We start from the raw sequence: 16,538 nt of genomic DNA, 5'->3' as shown, positions 1-16,538 counted from the left end.
TAAATTTTGCAGAAATCAGCAGGAAAGGGCTCTGGATGGAGCCTCCGACGCTAATGTAAAGCAAGCCTAAGGCCACTCTCACACGTGTTCAGTTAAACGCCACTCAGAATCGAAGCACTTTACCACGATTTCAAGCGGCGTTTTTGCATGCATGTCACAGCGTTTGACAGCGCTTTTTAACGCACCCCATCACTGTGATGGAGTGCGTTAAAAAACGTGAAAACGCTGAGGAATAGAACAGACAGCGCTCGAAAATCGAGCGCAGGATTGAAAAGCCCCATTAAAATCAATGGGAGCTTTGTACCGCGGTTAGCGTGGCACTCGGGACGCCACATTAATTGCATTAATAAGCGGTGTGTGAGAGTGGCCTAAGCTGTACTACACTGCCTGATTCATCTTTTTTATTTACACCATGTTGACACAAGTATTGGCCCCCCAGCAGTCCTGCGCTGTCAGGTGAAGGGGATATGTACACATATTGGGCCCCCCAGCAGTCCTGCGCTGTCAGGTAAAGGGGATATGTACAAGTATTGGGCCACCAGCAGTCCTGCGCTGTCAGGTGAAGGGGATATGTACACGTATTGGGCCACCAGCAGTCCTGCGCTGTCAGGTGAAGGGGATGTGTACAAGTATTGGCCCCCCAGCAGTCCTGCGCTGTCAGGTGAAGGGGATATGTACAAGTATTGGACCCCTGCAGTAGTCCTGTGCCGTCAAGTGAAGGGGATATGCACAAGTATTGGCCCCCCAGCAGTCCTGCGCTGTCAGGTGAAGGGGATATGTACAATTATTGGGGTCCTCAACAGTCCTGCACTGTCAGGTGAAGGTTATGTGCCGATTGGATGGGTGAGCAGTAGATATAAAGGAGGGTATCACACAGGTTTATCCCAGCACAGAGACCAACAGGTTGCCACGAGGTGTGGAGTTGGCAAACTTCCTATGGGGTCTGATGGTGGTACGTCACCTGGGCAACCAATCAGTATAGGACATTGCAATGCTTTTAGACCTTCTAGAGTCCACTGTTGGCAATGTTATTCAGAAATGGAAACCATCTGGCGTGTGCGGTGCATCCATGTTCTGGGGGGCCTCGTAAACTGTCAGAACGTGGACAACGAACCCTTGTATGAGCTGTGAAGGATCATACAATCGTACAGCTAAACACTCATCAGACGGTCTCACAGGACATTAGAACATCCATTAGCCCCAGAACCAGTCACAGGGAACTGCATGCAGAGTTACCATGGGCGAGCGGCTGCACACAAGCCCAACATCACAGCAGTGAATGCCCAGAGGCGCCTGCGATGGGGCTTGGAGCGTCGTTCTTAGACTGTAAATAAGTGGAAGCAAGAGTGGAATGGCTATGTGGCGGTTGCCTGTAAAGTGGTTTCTACATTACTGCATTGTCCCAACAGTGAAGTTTGGAGGAGGTTTTGTCATGATGAGGTTGTTGCTGCTGGGAAGGACTAGGGCCATTCTTATGGTGAAGTCCACCCTCAACGCCAATGGGTACAAAGTCATTCTGGATAATGTGGCAGTATATTGGTACACCTCTTTGCCTCTACCAACATGACCGAGCGCCATGTCATCCAGCACGCAGTGTTGAGGCTTGGTTTGAGGAACAGAAGATTTGAAAACTTCATTGGCCGGCCAAAAGTCCGGATCTCAGTCCCATCGAGCGTCTTTGAGACGAACTAGAGCTCTGTATTAATGTACACCCATCATGCCCCACATCACTATGTGAAGCTCTCCTTGAGGAATGGAAGCATATTCCTTCACACATCTATCAGAATTTGGTGAATGAGCACCTTAGAGGGGTTACTGCAGTCATTGAAGCTAAAGCCAGCCCAACACCATATTGAAAAATGTGAATAAACTCAAATGTCATCACCTTCTATGGGTGTTTCAATACTTTTGTCAACATAGTGTATTTTTTGTATCTTTTTTTTTTCCCCTTGACTCTTTTATTAGCCATCTGATGCAGTTCTACATTCTCAAAGTCGACAATATAAGATTTCACATTTGTTGAAAACACGGCTGTTCTGGTAATTTTGTGAACAATGCTCTGTATTTGTTTTCTGCATCTGCATTTCATTAAGTACAATGTAATTTTTCAAAACAAATTACCAATTTTAATATATGAGATTATTAATGCAGCAGCTGCGTATTATAGTTTATCCACTGCAAAAAGGCGAAAGAAAAATTGCAAAATAAGATCAAATGTGAAATTGGCCAAACTATTAATAAGATGCGGATATTGATGCCAATTTAGTGTGGATCTGCAGCGGATTTCACCTTTTGAATAGAAAGGGCAAACTTTGCTGCGTATTCGCACCAATGCAATTTTTTACGTGGAAATTACATGGATTTTTGTACTGATATGGCCAGCTCAGCAACAGCACAAACGTCTTTCACAACGCTCCTGCTTAAGCAATGACAGCTTGGCTGCTATACCATTTCTGTTTCCCTCTGGCTCGCAGACACTCTGAGGAATTGGGAGAGGAGGCGGGCTGGCACTGCTCAGGGAAGAGTATCAGTGAAGATGTTTGTGCTGCTGCTGGGTTCACCGCAGTTGTAGCATGGGGGGAGCTGCTACTAACAGTTTGTGGGGGCACAGAGGGGAGCCTAACAATTTTTTAGGAGGGGGGGGGGGTGAAGAAATGCATGTATTTTAAGGCTTGTATCCCTATTTTTTTTTTTAAAACAGGACAGTTTCTGGTTGCTAGTTTTGCATTGATGCACTACCTCAGAGATGCAGCAATGCACCACAGCCAACAACCATGAAGAATAATGCTGGTGGGGCCCGAATTGAACTTTTGCACCAGGGCCCATGAGCCACTAGCTATGCCACTGTGGTGTTCCCAATAATCCGCAGGTTAGGTGATAAATGCATGATCAGCTGGGGGTTGACCACTGGGATCCCCAGCGATTAGAAGAATGGTAGTCTAAGTACCAGAAATAAGTTAAATGGCAGTATACATGCTTCCCCTCAGTCAATTATATTTTATTTACATTCTGACTGCCTGCAACTGCATGCAGTGGTTGTATGGCTTTAGGGTTCTCTATATATGGAGACTTAAGGCTCTTTTACACGCAACAATTATCACTCAAAAGCCATATTTTGAGCGATAATCGTTGTGAGTAAATGTGTGCCCATTGTACACTTAACCCTTTCCAATCCACTGTCTGACGTCTGAAGACATTCTGATTGAAGGCTGTACGCCTCCGATGTCAGAAGACATCCGGCAGGGTATTCTTACTGTACATTACTGGCCACTCTGTTGTCAGGGGCCTCTCCAGCATGTCCCATACCGCAGTACGGGCTCTAGCCAGCAGATGGCGCCACTGTACAATGGCAGAAAGAGAGAGCCCCTAGGAAACCCTGAATCCAAAATTGGATTGCAAAGGGTTAATTCAGGTCCGCATTAAATCTTCGTCCCTGCAATCAATGAGAGCTGTGCCTGCAGTTACAAGCGCCGGCCACTATACGGAGGTTGGCACGGAAGCTTCCACTCCGACCTCTGTGTATTTGGAGCTAAAGTCTCAGCACTGATCTCACTTGTAGTGGCCAGCGCTTGTAACTGCAGGCACGGCTCCCATTGATTTAAATGAGAGCCGTGCCTGCAGTTACAAGCGCTGGCCACTACATGAGAGGTCGGCGCGGAGACTTCCACTCCCACCTCTGTTTTATTGCGGTGCTGACAGCTTGCGCCCGGACAGCTGATCAGTTGGGGTCCCGAGTGACAGACCCCAGACGATCAACTATTGATGACCTACCCTGATGATAGGTCATCAGTAGTATTTCCATGGAGAAGCCCTTTAATCCATGCTCTGTATATGGATATACTATATGCAAGGACAAACAGTCATAGAAAAACATGCTGAAACATTAAACTACTTATATTATTTTTCTCAGGCTTTATGTAGCAAATCTATTTGCTCTTACCAAATCCCTTCACATGAACATACTGGGATAACCACTAATTCACCCACACAGATGGATACTGAGCTTGTGGTAGATTGGCGACTAGTTCTGTACCAGCAGCACGTGGTCCTATAGCAACAACATGATAATGAGGATTCCATAGAAACAGAATCAGTGGTTGCCCAATAGCAACCGTGGGCAATTCTGACAAGCCACAGCAACAGTTTCCATAGGAACAAGGAAGAGGACTGCATTTATAAAGAAAATGACATGATAGGTTGCTATTGGAATTACACTGGGTGTGTAAGCAGATTGTGTCTGATGCTGAAAGCAGACAGTGCAGAACAAAGACAAAGGAGACAAACCATTCAGCGCACACAAAAGTCTGCACATTAAATGGCCAGCATCCTTAGGGTTTCTCACTGTGATGTTGCTGCAGCCTCCATTTTTATGTAACTGTGATTAACACTTTGATGTAGCAACGAGCAGATATAAGCAAATCTGCAAAGTCCCAGTTTATGTAAACATTCCCGTATCTAAAAATCCCATTTTAAGAGGGAAAAAATACAGGCAGTTCGATTTGCAGAGTTGCTGCAGCATGGACGATTTATTAGATCATGTATGATTGCATTGCACACGTTCAGATCCCAACCTGCAGAAATTGGCTTTTATAAATGTAAGCATTTCATCTGTATCTTGTGTTTATACACTACTCAAGATTTACAATATACAAGGTGCTTCAAAAGCCTGGAAACACCCATATAAAATAAACATTCTTTGCCAGATAGTAATCCAATTTTGCATGCATACTGCAGGGGGAAGGGGCAAACTTGTTGGCGATGTCACCAACGTGGCAGCCCTTTTAAACATCATCATCTTCCATTTAACTCTAATTTTTTCAATGGCATTCACTGTAGCAGAAAATTCCAAGATAATCTAGAAGTACTTCACTGGATGGATACTTCCTTCCTAAAATATACCCTTTATTGAAATTGGTTAAAAAAAAAACAGCCCTAGGCCTAAACACAAACATACAAACACTACTGCGGAGTAGGTGCTTACAATAGGAGTCATCAAACGTTAGTAAAGAAACCATCCCTTGCCAAAGGCTAATGACATAGAGGGATATTAAACGAATGATTCCAATAGACAAAAACGTTCCCTAAAAATATCAATTCTAAATTCAAGATGATTTTTTAACCCTATTTTCACAATGGATGGACATTAGGATTGTCACGGTACAGGTTCAACGCGTTTCAGTCATATCATCATGCCTTCATCAAGAACCACTGACGTATATCGGCTAAGGCACTAAGGCAAACTACCTAAGCCTTTATAGAAAAATCACTAAAAATAAATAAGTGGTGTAAGGGGGTGGTATAATAACCTAATAGCCTAAGATTCAGGATAATAGCACCTAACCTAAATTCCCACATACCCAGAACATAAAATAACAAACAGCATCTCCAGTCTACCATCAAGCAATGCCCACAACTTGATTGGCTGGGCCAGGGAATGGGTTTCCATTATGTCCCCTCCTGCCTCGTGCCACTGACCCCACGGCCGCTCTCCCTTGTGCCCTTACCGGCTTCTTTACTAGAATGCGCCGGAGTAGGTAAGGGAGAAGAAGGCAGAGCGCCGGCAGGCAGTGACACTCCGCTGCTCTCACGTCCTCTTTCCAGCTTTTGCGCTGTCAGTCTCCTCGGTACCATCACATATTGAAAGCATTATGCGACGCCGGCGAGGAGACCGACAGTGGGTGACCGACTTCACCGGAGGGACAAGAGAAGGCAGAGCACCAGGGGCAGTGACAGCGGGAGAATGCAGCGGAGTGGGGGGTTGGAGAATTATAGTGCCGACACCGGCAGGGAAGGTGGCCATGGGAAGTATCACTGCGGCCCTACGAGCCCACAGTGGTGCCGGCTTGAGGTGTTGCCGGCCAGGGATATTGAGAGCGGGGGAATGCAATGGATGAGGAGGCGGCGGTGGAGGAAGTTACACCACCAAAGCTGGAAGGGAAGGTGGTCGCCAGTGGAATTATGACAAAGGCATAATTCTCTGGCCCAGCCAATCAAGTTGTGGGCGTGCAGCTTGTCTCCACCCATTCTTCTGGAGGAGACAAGATACAACAGTACTGGCCTTATCTCTAGCAAAACATGTTGAGATCGTCCTTATGTCAGGTCAATACCGCACGTGCCATCACAGCAGATTTCAATCAATACCACCCAAACAGACCTCCCATTACCCACACTGCAGTAGCCAAACTTCTTCATAAATCTGCCTAATCACTAAACAGCACCTGATGGGTAAAACTAGATTCTATCTGCAGTTGCTGTGTCACATATTCTGCAAATTCTATCCAATGGTCTGGGTCATCCTCTGTAAGGATGCCATCTACACATAGACAAAATTTGCTGTATGGATGCATGGCTAACCCCACATTCTTGAGACAGATGACAAGTTGTTGGCTCTTGCTGCATGAAGTCAGAACATTATCGATGTTGCTACATCCATAGCGGTTTTTGGGCATGCATCTTTCGGCTTATTGTCAACTGAGCCTGTTTCTCAGAATTTGGCAAGAGGTTTGTCCACCGCACTTTGGGTAATGGGAGGTCTGGTTGGGTAGCGTTGATTGAAAACGAATGCAATGACACGTTCTTCGTTCACCTAATAAAGACGATCTCAACACATTATGCTTGAGATGACAATCATTCAATGCCTTTTGAGATACCCTGTATTTGCTAGTGTTCTGCTTTTATCATCCTTGGGGAAAAGTCAACCACCACTTTTGTCTGTAATATTGTACAACACTGATTGTGCAGTCAAAATAAAAATAGCAATAAAAGGAAATGGTTATGGTAAACCAGGTACATTCACAACAACTGCAATAGAAATCTCATGCAAATAGATTCATTGTTGTTGCTGCATTCTGGGAGCTCCTATAACTGCAATGTGGAATGCCATGCATTGTGGTTTCAATAACACGGCATTCCACATTGGGCTATAACCAATAGGAAATGCTCCAAAGATATGGGCAAATTCTTAAATATACACATACTGAGGGTGGACAAAACTATGGAAACACTATATGAAATGCATGGGATTTTAAGAATTATCACCAAGTTGCCCTTTTGACCCCTGTTTGGCTGAAAGCTTTCCCACCAAATTTGTGTATACTTCACCTTTTGCCCTGCTCTGGGTGGTTTTAGCAGCCAGCTGGTAACAGCAGCCGAATGCCTTAAACCCCTAACCAATGAAACCCTGTTGCTCAGGCAGATGTTTACTTCTGCCTGGCTGCATCTACATCATATTACTTCCACTTAAAATTGGTCTCTACATGTCTTATTGAAATATAAATTTATAATCCTATGTAATTTAAGGCATGCCTTTCATACGCCCGTTTCCATATTTTTGTCCGCCCTGTGTGTATATTAGTCTAGAATAAAAATAGGGAAGGGAAGAAAAGTTGGCAAACTTGTTTCTATCCCTTTATTCCATACCAGAGGCTCAGAGAGCATGGCACTTATAAGGCTGGCAACCTTTGAGTCACAGCTTCTAATATGACACATGAACAGCCAGTACAACTGCCCCAAAGATGTGAAATCTTAACCATAAGATGATAGGTCATTTTGACATCTTTTCAATTGTAGTAACTTGCATCAGCTAGATGTCATTTTGTAGTGAAGAATTTTTAAGACTCAGTACTCCATCAGTGTAAGAAAAAAATAAGTTGTAGCATTGCAGCAGTAGACTGCTTTAGAAACCATGCTCCATCTACAATATACCACCATATAGTACATGCCTACATATAGCCTCCTGGATATTGGGCTCCCAATGTACATAAGGCTCAAGAAAGTGACCAGACAATTTGCATTTGAAGGATTTTACTGAAACTTTCCATAGTTATTAATAAGGTGTTGCCCGAGTGCCATTTGTTTTTAAAACTCAATCCAAATCTGTTAAAAATAGGAGTTTCGGCATCATCGCTCTCAGCATCTGAGATGGCGCCTGACTACTGCAGCGGCCTGACAGTGTCAAAAACAGACTAGGGAAACTGGGGCTGCACCACTGGATCACAGGGTTGAAGGTACCGCTATTTATTGTTTTCACAGATTTGGATCTAGGTTTATTAAAAAAACTAAAATTGGACAACCCCTTTAATGCTTTTAACAAGAAAATGCATCATTATAACCAGATCTAGAACACACTGCACCCGCTCAGCTAGCTTTGATCTGTGGATGGTTAGCATATTGGTCACTCAGTCCAGAATTAAGACCTAGGAAGAACACTGTTCAGATGCTATAGGAAAAGTAATCACTGAATCATCAGGTCTATGCTAGCCAGCCACATGAACAAGGAACGTGTGCAAGATGCAAGAAAATGAGTTCTCATGTCATATAACCAACTCATTTTAGGAATGTTTTTTTCTGGTAGGAATAGGTATAACAAATCTGGAAATGGGTTTTCAATGAATTCCTTTTCAAATGACCAGTATAGCACAAATGATTAGAAAGACAGTTGCATTAGTGACAAATCTAAAAAGGGGCCTCCCATCTATAGCCAGAATAATTCTGCTTCCCATAACTTTCCCAAATGCTTTTCTGTGGACAACATTGCACGGGACTACATGTGTACTACTGAGACATCGGGATAAAACTCCAGCCGCCAATTCAAGCAGAATGTTTATTAACAACTTAAAGTGGTTTTGCCATAAAAAAAAATTAAAATCAATACTAAAGCCCCCTCCTGTCTACGGCCGTTGCAGATTACCAGCAATATTCCACCATGGGGGACGATGGGGGAGTGCTGAGATAGGCTAACCGTGGAGAATCATGGCATGCTGCAATTGAGATCCCGCAAGTGGAGAATCACAATAATTCTCTGCTTGTGGATGCCGCAGCTGTGCTTTCCATAGCTTCACACAGCGTGATCTGCTGGCGGATTCACACCCGTAGCAGCCTTACACAATTCCTCCCCAGGCAGTCTCCTTACCAGATTTCCACCTCACCGATAATCTCCTGGCTCCTTCAGTCCCCCAGGTCACCTCAGCTCAAGCCGTCCGGATACTCTTCTTCCCATGACGAAGCATACATTGCCTAGCAGGCAATGCTGAATCCTCGGCCCTCTGCTTTAGCACGTATGCACGATAGGTCACCGCTATTATTTCATATAGTATATTTGAAATATGCTTAAGTTTATGTAACTTTAACATTTTTTTTTTTTACATTATATGAGATCTCTGAGAGTCACTCACTTTATTTAAATTTTTTCCACTGTTGCTGGGGCATCCATCCCCCTGTAGTGACATCAGTCACTAATAGAGTTGATCAAGGTTTGCTAGGACCCTGCAGCTCTGCTGTGCCAGGGAACACCCACAAGTCATGTGATTGCCAGGTCACATAGCTGAACACTTGGTGCTTTCACTTTTTAGTACATGGCGCTCATTGAGCAATGCTATGCGGGAAATAAAATCGCAGCTTGCTTTATCTTGTTTGTACTCTCTCATCGCCCCACCCTTTGTTTTCAATGGGGTGGTCGGCAGCATCGCACCATGTGCAAAGTGCATGCAATGTCTCCCATTGAAAACAATGGGAGAAACTCTGCTGCAGCGACCGTTCCCTGCATCCCCGAAGTGATGCAAGGCGGTTTGCACATAAAACCGCCTCGCACCCGCTAGGATTTCACATGGATGGCGAGCACAAAATGGGGGCAGAATTAAAGGCCCCATATTATGCTCACCCGTGTGAAGTTGGCCTTGCCCTTCTGTCACAAGAAGCTGAATCAAAATAATGTGACCCATCAAAAACTAAAGTAGCCATAAGAAAGCATTTGAAAAGGTTTTATTAGTGTTTGTACTCTGCATCTTTGACAAACATAGAAATGGTCATTAGGTCATTTTCAGGTTCAAACATACAGCAGCTTGTGATTTGTATAATGGCATATGAGCCTTCTGTCACCAGATAAAATCCCATTAGCCTTCATTGTACAGTGCTTGAATGGATGGAATATCCACAAATGCATGAATATTTAATAAGCCATACAAAGAACCAATTTTGTATATTAAAGACCAGATTGTATCAAAGTATCAATTCAATACTGAAACACAATAGCTTGTTAGACCAGATTCACAACAGTAGTTTTCATTTGTTTGAAAAGTGTGGCTACAGCACCCTTTAAGGGTGCCTTTACACAGTACAATTAGTCCCCTTGGACATTTCTGCATCAGTGTTATCCCTATGGGGTTTCAATCCCACATCTGTTAAAATCTGCAAGTCTGTACTTCAAAACCGCAAGACTAAAATCCACTGTGGAAAAGCCTTCTGCTGCAGAATTAAAGGACATCTTGCAGAATTGTTGCAGATTTCTAACATACAGAAGATGCAATTCCACAATTGAAGTCTAAGTTAAAAAAAACAAAAAAAAACCGCAAGAGTCTGAGAATGTTCCAGAAAACTAGAGATGAGCGCGTATACTCGCTAAGGCACATTACTCGAGTGAGTAAGTGCCTTAGCCGAATATCTCCCCGCTCGTCTCTAAAGATTCGGGGGCCGGCGTGGGTGACCGGTGAGTTGCGGCGGGGAGCGGGGGTGAGAGATCTCCCCTCCGTTCCTCCCCACTCTCCCCCCGAATCTTGAGACGAGCAGGGAGATACTCGGCTAAGGCACTACTCGCTCGAGTAATGTGCCTTAGCGAGTATACTCGCTCATCTCTACAGAAAACGCATTCCGCCGTTAAACACAATCCACAACTGCGCTGCGTCCTCTGGAATTCTGCCCATGTGAGAGCACACTAAGGCTATGTCCAGACAGGATGGATTTGCTGCAGAATGACTGCAGCATAAAATACACATCAAAAACTGGTGCAGAATTCACCACCTTCAAGTAGACTGGATTCCAGTATGCTATAATTGACATGCTGCCGATTTAAATTTAAATTCAGATTTTGAAAGTCCCATCCACTTTACTGCTACAAGTTTGCTCTGTATGGACATAGCCTAAGGCTGCCATTATATGAGAAATGGCAGCTGCTTCTAGCACTCTTGCTTTTCCAATAATTGCCAGGCTCATTTTATAGCACCCTTGCTCTTTGACCTTTAATAATTTGCAACTAGAAAACACATGAACTACATAGAAGGGTATGTTCACACGTAACAGAAATGCTGCAGATTTTCCATGGCAAAATCCACATCAAAAACTTTCAAAAACCACCATTGGTCCGGATTATGACTGTTTTAGCTGTGGATCTGCAGCAGATTCCTGCAATGTTGCACCTCTCATCTTGGAATACTGAGTGCCCACTACAGGGCACATCCCTCACCCAGCAACTGCTACCAAGTGCCACCAGTCAGGTGATGAGAAAATCTGCAGAATTTCCATGTAGTGGAAAATGCACTGCATTTCCGCTATGTGTGAATGTACCCTTAAAGAGGTCAGTGAAGGGTCCCATTCAGTGTTTTACACTACATCCCAGGGTTCTGTCTGGATTGCCAAACTGCTACTGGACAAAATAATAGGTTATTTCCAAAACTGAAGCCTAAACTGCAATGTTTGGTCTGCTTTTGGCACTTCTGCTACACAAACCGCATACCCTCTTGTGTTCTGCACAAGTGCCAAAAAACGGCTGAAATAGAGATCATAGATTTGTAGCTTTGATCTCAGTTTTAGTAAAAAGTCTATGTTCGCTCCATGGCTACATCTGGCACATAGTTTTAAGAGGTTGTGGTAAAACCCTGGACATGGTTTATACGTCTTTTCCAGAGTGTTACATCAAGAACTAGGCATAACAACATTTTTTGCACAATGCTAGGTTGTGCAAACATTTTGCAGTTTTGTCCTCTACACTGCTCCACAAAACTTGTGTTTTTTTAGACCGCCCTATACCACCACATTTATGCATAATTTATGCCAGAAATTAACATCCATTATACCAGAAATCTACTCCAGATGCTAGTGGTCATGCATTTCTGAGTAGTCACAGGCTGAAATGCATCTAATGCATGAAGAGGCATGCGCCTTTTCATGCATTAGGGTGCATCATGCTCTGTCAGGGAGCCTATTAAGCCCAGCATTTGAAATACCAGTCTTAATCCCCCCTCCGCCCCCCCCCCCCCCTATGTGAATGTACCCTTACTGACAGGTAAAGATTGAAGCTTCCCCCTGCCCTATGCAGCAGTAGAAATGGAAAGAATTGACCATTTAAAACATTACATATGAACATAATATTCACCTGTCCTCGGTTGCCACGTTTTATTTTAGAAATCAGTTATGCAAAAGATGTACAAAAATACAGTATAAATCTCATTCAGTACAAAATTCAGCAGGCAGCAGCAAGTTCAAAGAAAAGTACAAAACAAAAGTCACAGACAAACGAGTGTAAAGTGACAAGAGTGAGGTATAGAGTGGTTCACACCAGACAGTCCCAAAATGTACCCTCCACAATGATATGGCAGTCCTCAAAGTCTACTTATATTTTCCCTGCAGAAGATCAGTCATATCATACTATGACTGGTACCACATTGTAATTTTTGCCAAAGAACACCAACTACATGGTATCCTGCAGCATAAATTCAACTACGGAAAACTTATTTGAACTAGAAGCGAGCAGGAAGATGTGTAGACCATAATCTGGCAATAGTAGGTGCATAAAGTGCATTACAGAACAAATACAAAAGGTGATTTAATGGACTTTAACTGGGCAAGATAGAGTTAGTCCCCTGCGAGGTGACCGGACATGCATGAAGGGTTAGCCTGTAGAAGAGCTACAGTTGTACCCCTGAGGTCCCTTAAAGATGAAGAAAAATAGTCTATGTAGAAAGTCCAAATTCTTTGTGGAAAGAGGATAGAATTCAGGTGTAGAACCTGAGGAACCACATAGATTCACCCGATACCACCAGTCTCTTCTCCAGTAGTGCATTATGGAGCACTAACCCAGAAGTGAAAGTCTCAGTTGTGCAATCCCAAGACATAGCTTCACAAATGTGCAAATATGCCAGGCAGTATCCTGCCAAGTGTCCCTCTTAACGGCTCTTCAACTGGGAGATCCTCCTCATGAGCTGCTGGTGGCGAGTACGAAGTTTTAATTTCTCTGCTACAAGCTGCTGTTCAGCACTAACCAAACTTTGCAAATACTCTGTAGCTTTGCTCAGAACCACTACTTTGGGGGTTTTGGAAGCATGGGCCAGCCCAGGCACTTCTTCTCTAAGTGCCAAGAACCGCGATCGCAAGTCATTCCTCCTTTTGCGCTCCATGTAGTTGTGATTCTTCCTTTTGGCCAGATCTTCACTGTCTGAGCCTCCTGAAGCAGTAGGGGAGTCGGGTGCAGAGGGGCTGCAGGGCTGTACTGAAGGACAACTGACTTCTCCAGGCTCTTCTGCAGTGGGAGACGGACAGTCCTGCGGAGAGGTAGTACTGGGCTCAGGGGGCAGGCGTGCAGCATAGTTATGTTGCTGCTGGTGGATAGATATGTGGAAGAGTTTTGTTGCAGTGTCCGATGGGTCGGCTCTCACCGTTATGGTCACTGGCTGACGACCATGATAAGACTTCCTTTTCCCCACAGTCACCACATCAATTTCATCATCCTCTTCTGTTAAGGAAAAAAAAAAAAAAAAAAAATTATAAATTATATATATATAGCCCAAATTATTGTTCATAAATTCAAATATTAGGATAGTCAGTGCTTACAAAATTGACATGATCTCTTAAAATAGTGCATTATTAGTCATAATTGCAACTTTGTATATTAGCATTCTTCAGTATCAAACATTAAAGTGAAATCAAACCCAAATGGCAACATTTATTACACAAGGATTTGCTGATTAGCAGTCTCAGGCTTATTCATGTATTTAAAGGCAGCATACGGCACTACCAATGTATATGGATAAATCACAACCAAACAAAAGGTTGGACAGCACAGCAATGAACAAATGAATGGGAGTGTTAAGTCTCGCAGCATGGGCAGGAGGCTGTTCTAATGGGCGAGGCATGGGGGAAGGGAGTCTGCACACTCAATACAAAAGACACCACAAAGAATGGAATTATGTGAATAGGCTCAATTCCCCATTAATAAATCCCAGTCACATGTCTGAACTCTAATTGGTCTAATGCCCTCAATTCAAATGCTTGTCTCCCTCTATTGGCTAGAGATGGTGTCTGAACCCCTGCCGGCTGCAAGCTGTTGCTTTTTGTCCAGCCATGTGGCTGCCTTGTTTAGCTGAAAGCACTTGCACAATGTGTAACTTGGTGTTGGGTGTAGGGCAGCATCTACACAATGCTCATGCACGAAACATTACCCCTGGCTCGCTTCACCAACAAGCTGTGGCATTCCTCACCTAGGGTCAGTTTTTAGTAACTAGGTGATGGCACCTGTTCTTACATAATGGTGACCCTGAGTAGTTGGCATAACTGACCATCTAGCATTGTATTAGTCTATGGTTCCTTTAGTTTAGAAAAAAAACACCTATGAGATTATTCTCTCAGCTTCCTATGTTGTCAGTTTATCTGATGTTCTCGGGTAATAAGCCAACTTAAGTTTAGGCTCAAATATTAACTCAGATGGCCAAGACTCCTGAACCATCCAACAATCCTTCACTTAACGAGCTGACTATGCATTACCCCCAAAGTTAATTGAAGCCACTTCGCATGTCCTACACCTGCTGCAGGCACTAGGCGTGTATAGAACTCCTGTACCAGCTTGTTAACTTATACGGAAGTCAGGGATCCACCCCAGACCTGCTTTATTGCAGGTGCTTTCTATAATCAGAGACCAACATACAAGATAAGACTCTACACTAGGGTTGATGAATTGCACAAGGAATACTTGTCTCGAAGTGTAACCGGTTAGTCAAAAGCACCTAACTAGATGCCAAGAATTTATGTACTAAAATCACCTTTGCACATAAACACCTATGATGAAATCCCACAGCAAGCTATTCTCTTACCGGAGTCACTCGTGCTTTCAGATCCAGACGAGTGCGGTATCTTTTCAGGAACAGGTGTAGGAACAATAGCAGTCTGCTCAGCGGGGCTGACCGCGGGGTCCAGGACCTCAGGGTCTGGAACAGGCTTAGTAGTACTTGCCGGCCGTGAAGGGGCACATGAGAAACGTTCACTGATGACTTTTTCCAGATGTTCGCGGGTTGAAAAGCCACTCCACATACAGTCACGCAGAAGAACTACGGAACTAAGTCCAGACAATTTCACTGGAGACTCCCATCCTAAGTCCATTATCTCCGATCCCCATTCTGTGCCACTTTCTCCAAGGCATCCTGCGTTAGACTGAGGGCAACCGGGTACAAGCTCAAATTTTTTCCATATATCCTCACTGGGAGCAATGTGACGATAAAAGTCCTCCTTAAGGTCCACATCATAGAAGTAGTGTGTATTGTAACACCCCAAATCCATTGTCCTACAAGAGATTACAAGTGTACAGTTAGGAAGGGATCTGACAACATAATGTTCCAATAGCGAGAAGAGAATGATAGCGCCAAGTAGAAATGGAAACAGGATTCTAGACAGCAACATGGATAAAGGTGTCAGTTGTACGACTCCTTTAAAGAGTTGCACCCAAGATTCTTAGGCACAACTTGCATTACACATGGACACCCCATCCGTGTGCTGAGCGGACCACCACACATCATAGGTCCCATTCGCATGATAATCACATAATAGGACAAGCAGTGATTTTTTTTTAAGCTAATAGGGAAAAAAACCAAAAAAAACCCCCAAAAAAACACACATTTGGGTGAATGAACCCATTCGAATGAATGGATTTTTGTTGTGCGAGTTCTGGCCATCTCGGACACAACTCACAAGAATATCAGCCGTGTGAATATGGCCCACGGATACAGCAAAGTATTGTAACAAGTCTGTTATATGTGACCATACTAGTGCTGAGAAGTAAGCACCATGGTTCCACATGCATGAATCCAACCACATGAGCTGATCCCATCCAGACTAGAGGCGAGGACGAGTACAGCATCACAGGAGGTGGGGCCATGGCAGCTGGGCTTTAAACATGACAAGTGACAACAAAAAGTTTAGATGTTGCAACAAACTGAATAGAACTTTCTAAGAGAAAACACAACAAAAGTCAGTAAACAACTGCCAGCAGAGCGCCGCAGTCCCCCACTAGTAGCCAAGTATCCGGCCGGGCCGCACATGCACGCCACCAGCCCTGCGAGCCACTTACCCCAGTGTCCCCTGACGCTCTCCAGGACACGCTGTATGTGAGCGGGTTCATTGTTCCCACAGCTCATTATATCAGCTCTGCTCGCCCCGCCCCCTATAGGCGAGTCCCGGGAAGCCGGCTGCAGACTCCTCACACAGGGAGGAGGAGGTGGGAAGAGCTCATTTGCATAAATGACTGCAGTCTGAGCACATTGTGGGGCTGCTAGGCAGGGGAAAACAAAGCTCGTTCGGTCGCACATGTGCTGCATGGACTGTCCCAGGGAGGAGGCAGGGCGGCTCTGGCTTTGTCCTGCTAATGAGATTATTACACCGGCAGAAACGTGTGAACTTTAAAGCTTGTGAGAGGCTGTAATACACGGCCAGTCACCGGCTGGGGGCGTCTCACTCACATAAGTTATGACAGGAATTATTACAGTGCGGCTCTCCGTTTTCAC

General features: G+C 44.3%; 1 protein-coding gene across 2 annotated transcripts; it reads right to left on the bottom strand.

The window, feature by feature from the left end:
- Nucleotides 1-12,148: 12,148 nt before the first annotated feature.
- On the bottom strand, nucleotides 12,149-16,168 carry MYCL (MYCL proto-oncogene, bHLH transcription factor). 2 transcript variants are annotated; one of them, XM_066574232.1, is made up of 3 exons: nucleotides 16,106-16,168; nucleotides 14,856-15,322; nucleotides 12,149-13,501 (listed from the first exon to the last, which is right to left on the bottom strand). In XM_066574232.1, the coding sequence occupies exons 2-3, from the start codon at nucleotides 15,316-15,318 to the stop codon at nucleotides 12,936-12,938; spliced, it is 1,029 nt and encodes a 342-aa protein (XP_066430329.1). In that variant the 5' UTR covers nucleotides 15,319-15,322; nucleotides 16,106-16,168; the 3' UTR covers nucleotides 12,149-12,935. The 2 variants fall into 2 exon arrangements, with proteins under 2 accessions (XP_066430329.1, XP_066430337.1); XM_066574240.1 differs by lacking the exon at nucleotides 16,106-16,168 and adding an exon at nucleotides 15,727-15,850.
- Between the last annotated feature and the right edge of the window lie 370 nt (nucleotides 16,169-16,538).

The sequence above is a fragment of the Eleutherodactylus coqui genome, chromosome 1, assembly GCF_035609145.1.
Source record: "Eleutherodactylus coqui strain aEleCoq1 chromosome 1, aEleCoq1.hap1, whole genome shotgun sequence".
In the NCBI taxonomy this organism is placed as follows: Eukaryota; Metazoa; Chordata; class Amphibia; order Anura; family Eleutherodactylidae; genus Eleutherodactylus; species Eleutherodactylus coqui.
Note: the sequence above shows the minus strand (reverse complement) of the source record. Positions and strands in the feature narration are given on the sequence as shown.

Bases quoted from the DNA above. Each gene is read 5' to 3' on its own strand.
- MYCL (XM_066574232.1), bottom strand. From the start codon at position 15,318: ATGGATTTGGGGTGTTACAATACACACTACTTCTATGATGTGGACCTT. The intron at 13,502-14,855 runs GTAAGAGAATAG...TTTCCTTAACAG, and splicing joins TGAAAGCACGAGTGACTCCG to AAGAGGATGATGAAATTGAT.